Source organism: Bison bison, unplaced genomic scaffold (genome assembly GCF_000754665.1).
Source record: "Bison bison bison isolate TAMUID 2011002044 unplaced genomic scaffold, Bison_UMD1.0 scf7180017864100, whole genome shotgun sequence".
Classification (NCBI taxonomy): domain Eukaryota; kingdom Metazoa; phylum Chordata; class Mammalia; order Artiodactyla; family Bovidae; genus Bison; species Bison bison.
The window spans coordinates 513,684-519,531 of NW_011494672.1; the positions used below are offsets into that span (position 1 = coordinate 513,684).

Sequence of the window (5,848 nt, forward strand, 5' to 3'; positions counted from 1 at the left end):
ACTCCAGTGTTCTTGCCTGGAGAATCCCAGGGACGGGGGAGCCTGGTGGGCTGCTGTCTATGGGGTAGCACAGAGTCGGACACGACTGAAGCGACTTAGCAGCAGCAGCAGCAGCAGCAAAGAGGATATAGAACAACACCAGTGACATTTTAAACTTAACATCTCTGAACTATCTTGAAAGTACAACTTCTAGAGTCATTGTAAGAGTTAATAAGTAAAATTTCCAATTTGGCTTTTATCATGAAACACTCCTTCCTGGCTCCTCCCCCTTTCCCTCGCCACATGCGTATCATCCGTGTGTCTTGTTTGAGAATTTGGGGATTTCTGAAGGTCTCAGTTCATGTCCATTAAGAATGTCAGAGGCCTGTTGCTCCCAAGAGCTTTGATGGTAGTCATACCATCATAGCACAGGTGACCTGAAGGGTGTGTGCCAGGTGCTGAAGCACATCACTTCCTCAGGGAATGTGAATTGTGGTTTCTCTGCAAGTAGATTAAATCCTAATGGTTTGTGTTAACATGCTTTAAAAAAAAAAAAAATCAAGACAAATGGGAAGAAAAAAAGGGAGGGAGAAAGAAATGGCTGATTTTTTTAAGGAGAAAAATATGTACTTTAAAATTTTAATTTAGACATTTTAAACCCTATATTTGCATTGTTTCCAGTCCTGTTCTTGCTACATTTCAAAAGAACAATAGAAACTAGGAAGTATATTTTATACTTTGTTTGTATCTTCTAGTTTCCATTGGACTCTCTCAGTACCTTTATGATTTGTGCTTTTCCCCCGCATTCTTGCTGTTGTCGTAGATCCTTCTGTCCTAAGAGGCCCTCTCTTGGGCCACACGGACGCAGTCTGGGGCTTGGCCTACAGTGCAGCACACCAGCGTTTGTTGTCCTGTTCAGCAGATGGCACTCTCCGGCTGTGGAATACAGCGGAGGTTGCTCCAGCCCTGAGTGTGTTTAATGATAATCAAGGTACATACCTTTTTCTCCTTTTTCTTACAGAGTCTTTTGTAAAATGTCTTATTCTAAAAGAAACAAATAGATGATTCTACAGACTCTTACTGTTCTAAATTTAATTTGAAGGTTTTTTTTTTTTTAAGCACTGAAAATATATTTGGTTGAATTTCCAACTTAGTATGTATAATTTTAAAAAGCATACTATTTGGTGAAGTAGCAGGCATTTGTTTTGAATTTTTAAAAATTGAAATAATTTATATACAATCAAAAACAGATATTAAGGATACATTTTCATGAGTTTGACAAACACATGAAACTTTTGCTTCTATCAAGATAGAGAACGTTTCCTTCAGTGCCCAAAAGTTTCTCTGTGTTATTCACAGTCATCTCCTCCCCTCATTCCCAACCAGAGGTACCCACTGTTGTGGTTTCTTTCATTATAAATTAGTTTTGTCTATTCTAAAATTTCATATAAATGAAGTCATACAATGTATACTCTTTTTATATCTGACATTTTACTCTTACTGTAATGTTCTTGTTGCTTATCCATGTGGTAATAAATGTTAATAATTTAATTTTATTGTTTGTAGTTATTTCTTTAAACCACTGTGTTTATAATTTACCTCTTGATGAGCATTTGGCTTGTTTCTAGATTTTTCCTATTATGAACAAAACTCCTATGAACATTTGTATTTTTTTTTTTTAATCACAGGCAGGTAAAGACCTGTAAATAGAATTTTGGGTCTTTAGAAGTAGATTTATGTATTTAACTGTTTAACTTTATGTGGCATCGCCAAACTTTCTTTGAAAGCGGTTGTGCCATGTTGTACCACTTATTGCGATGTGTGAGAATTCCAGGAGCCCTACATCCTTAATTACAAACATTTGTTGTTGATAGTGTAATTAATTTTAGCCATTTTGATGGGTGTGTGCAATAGTATTTCATTGTCTTTTTAAGCTGTATTTCTTTGGTGGCTATTTTGAGCACTTTTTTTGTATGCTCATTGTCCATTAATGTATCTTCTTCTGGAAGATACACGTTTTTGAACTGCTGGTTTACTTAGATTTTGAACCAGATTTAAAAAATCAGATTATGATCACGTATACATAGAATTTCACTTTTAATATTTATAAATAAGTTCCAGATTTTAACCAAGTTTTACCCTATTCTAAATGATAAATAAAATTGTCTTCTTTATTCATGAGCTGCCATAACTTGTGCCTAGGTTTTGACGAGTTGCCTGCATTTGATATTTGTATGACTCTACCAATAAATAACAAATTGAAATTTTACTTCTTGAATTCCATATTTTTAGTGAATTAGAATTCCTAGTAACTCACTAAAGTTAGATGGGCTTTTAAAATGAAGAATTCCCGTGATGGCACTCTACACCTCAGGTTGATTTGAGATGGAAGTAGAAAAACTTGTAGTCCATATGTTTTCCATTTATTCCTAAATAAAGGCTTGGATTCAATAAATACAGTGGCTGAGTGACTGGTAGAAGATGTGGTAAACAAGTAAGGATAGTAAAACAAACTAGGACTAAAAGAGCGAATTCTTACTCTAGCATTGAGCTTGGTTTTCTTCTTACACTGCAGCTTGTTTTGCTGTATTTGAAGCATATTGTAAAGTATACCCTAACTGACATTCTCTTCTAATATGTTTTGACTTATAGAATTGGGAGTCCCTGCCTCTGTGGATCTGGTAAGCAGTGACCCAAGCCATATGGTAGCATCATTCAGCAAAGGATACACAAGCATCTTTAACATGGAAACACAACAACGCATTCTCACTTTAGAATCCAATCTAGATTCAAGTATGTATACCAATTTTAAGTAGTATATGTTTGGATCAATTTTTTAGTGTTATCAAAATTAGAATTACTAGAGTCAACAATGAAAAATACTTGTCATTATAAAGTGTTCTGCCTCAAGATCATATAACACAGTTATATGTGAAGGATATAATGACTTACAGTTGATTTTAAGTCTTTAGGTTAAGTTTTATAACTCTACTGGTTGAAGTAGCATTTGATCTATTCTAAAGAGAAGCCGTTTAATTTTATACCAAATGTTTAGTTTTCAATTCTATTTGAAGAAAATAACATTTATTCTAAATACAGGCATATCTTGGAGTTATTGCAGGTTCAGTTTCAGACCTGCGAAATAAAGCACATACATATCACAATAGAGTTAGTCACACGAAGCTTTTGTTTTTCCAATGCATATTAAAGTTATGTTTACACTGCACTAGAGACTGTTAAGTGGGCACATACCTTAATTTAGAAATATTTTGTTGCTGAAAAATGCTAACTATCATCTTAGCCTTCAGTGAGTCACAGTCTTTTTGCCTGGGGGAGGGTCCTGCCACGATGCTCATGGGTGACTGATCAGAGTGGTGGTTGCTGAAGGTTGGGGTGACTATGGCAGTTTCTTAAAGAAGACAGCAGTGAAGTTTGCTGCATCGATTGACTCTTCCTCTCACAAACAACTTCTCTGTAACATGCATGGATGTTTGATAGCATTCTGCTTATAGTAGAACTCCTTTCAAACTGGGAGTAAGTCTTTTCAAACCCTGCCACTGCTTGATCAACAAGATTTATAATTATGTGACCTTTGTTGTCATTTCAACAATCTTCCCAGCATCCTCCCCAAGAATACATTCCTTCCCAAGAAACCACTTTCTTTGCTCATCCATAAGAAGCATTTCCTCATCCATCATGGGTTTTCTCATGAGATTGCAGCAGTTCAGTCACATCATCAGGCTTCACTTCTAATTCTAGTTCTCTTGCTATTTCCACCATGCCCAAAACTTCCTTCACTGAAGTCTTGAACCCTTCATAGTCATCCATGAGGGTTGGAACTAACATTTTCCAAACTCCTGTTTGTGTTGACATTTTGACTGCTTCTCATGAATCACAAATACTTTTAATGGCATCTAGAATGGTAAATCCTTTCCAGAAGGTTTTCAATTGACTTTGCTTGGATCCATCAGAGAAATCACTATCTATGGCAGCTGTAGCCTCAAGAAATGTATTCCTTAAATAATAAGACTTGAAGGTCAAAATCACTCCTTGATCCATGGGCTGTATGTAGAATGAAGGTTTTGTTAGGAGGCATGAAAAAGCATGAATCTTGTATGTCTCTATCAGAGCTCTTGGGTGACGTTGTCATTAAACAATAATATTTGGAAAGGAATCTTCTTTTCTGAGCAGTAGTTCTCAAGAGTAGGCTTAAAATATTCAGTAAACCATGTTGTAAGCATATATGCTGTCATCCAGGCTTTGTTGTTCCCTTTATAAAGCAAAGGCAGAGTAGATTATTATAATTCTTAAGGATCATAGAATTTTCAGAATGTTAAATGAGCATTGGATTCACCATTAAGTCACCAGCTACATTAACCCCTCATAAGGGAGTCAGCCTGTTGAGGCTTTGAAGCCAGGTGTTGACTTCCCTCTAGCTATGAAAGTCCTAGGTAGCAATTTCTTCAAATAGAAGGCTGTTTTGTCTACGTGGATCTGTTATTTAGTGTAGCCACCTTTATTCATTATCTCAGCTAGATCTGCATAAATTGCTGCAGCTGCCACATCAGCACTTGCTACTTCACTTTGCACTTTATGTGATAGAGACAGCTGCTTTCCTTAAACTTCATGAACGTACTTCTTCTAGCTTCAGACTTTTCTTCTGCAGCTTTCTCACCTCTTTCAGCCTTTGTAGAATTAAAGAGAGTTAGGACCTTACTCTAGATTAGGCTTTGGCTTAAGGGAATGTTGTGGCTGATTTGACCTTTTATCCAGACCACTAAAACTTTCTCCACATTGTTTTGCATTCTTATCATCTATATTTTTACTGGAGTAGCATTTTCAGTTTTCTTCAAGAACTTTTTTTCTTTGCAGTCAAAACTTGGCTAACTGGAGCAAGAGACCTAGCTTTCAGCCTATCATTTCGGCATGTCTTCCTCACTAAACTTAACCATTTCTGGCTTTTGATTTAAAGTGAGAAGTGTGTATAAATCTTCCTTCATTTGAACACTTGGTCATTGTAGGGTTATTGATTGGTCTAATTATAATATTTTTGTGCTTCAGAGACTTAGGAAGGTGCCCCTGAGAGGGAGAGACGTGGGGTTTTACAGCTGGTCAATGGAATACCCGACCAGTGTTTGTCAAGTTCACCATCTCATATGGGTGCAGTTCATAGCATGCCAAAACAATTAAAATATCAAGGATTAGAAACCACAGATCACCATAACAAATAGTAACAATTAATTAATATTATTGTTAATAATAAGATATAAAAGTTTAAAATATTGCAAGAATTACCAAAATGTGACATAGATACAAAGTGAACAGATTTCTATTGAAAAAATGGAACCAATAGACTTGCTAAGTACAGAGTTGCCACAGACTTTCAATTTGTAAAACAACACGGTATTAGCAAAGCACAACAAAATATTTTATACAGTGCCTGTATAAAATAAATCTATTTTTTGCAATGTTATATTTTTAATTATAGTTTCTATACAATATTATATGTTACAGGTATACAGTATTAGTTCAGTTAAGTTGCTCAGTCGTGTCTGACTCTTTGCGACCCCATGAATCACAGCACGCCAGGCCTCCCTGTCCATCACCAACTTCTGGAGTTCAATCAAACTCATGTTCATCGAGTCGGTGATGCCATCCAGCCATCTCATCCTCTGTCATCTCCTTCTCCTCCTGCCCCCAATCCCTCCCGGCATCAGGGTCTTCTCCAATGAGTCAACTCTTCGCATGAGGTGGCCAGAGTTTTGGAGTTTCAGCTTCAGCATCAGTCCTTCCAATGAACACCCAGGACTGATCTCCTTTAGGATGGACTGGTTCGATCTCCTTGCAGTCCAAGGGACACTCAAGAGCC

General features: G+C 36.6%; 1 protein-coding gene across 2 annotated transcripts in view; it reads left to right on the plus strand.

Moving 5' to 3' along the window:
• Positions 1-5,848, plus strand: part of STRN (striatin, calmodulin binding protein) — a 111,322-nt gene that overhangs the window by 90,430 nt on the left and 15,044 nt on the right. For both annotated transcript variants that reach the window (XM_010838612.1, XM_010838613.1), the window contains 2 exons: positions 803-970; positions 2,632-2,772. In XM_010838612.1, coding sequence (XP_010836914.1) covers positions 803-970; positions 2,632-2,772 — 309 coding nt within the window. The remainder of the gene's footprint in view (positions 1-802; positions 971-2,631; positions 2,773-5,848) is intronic.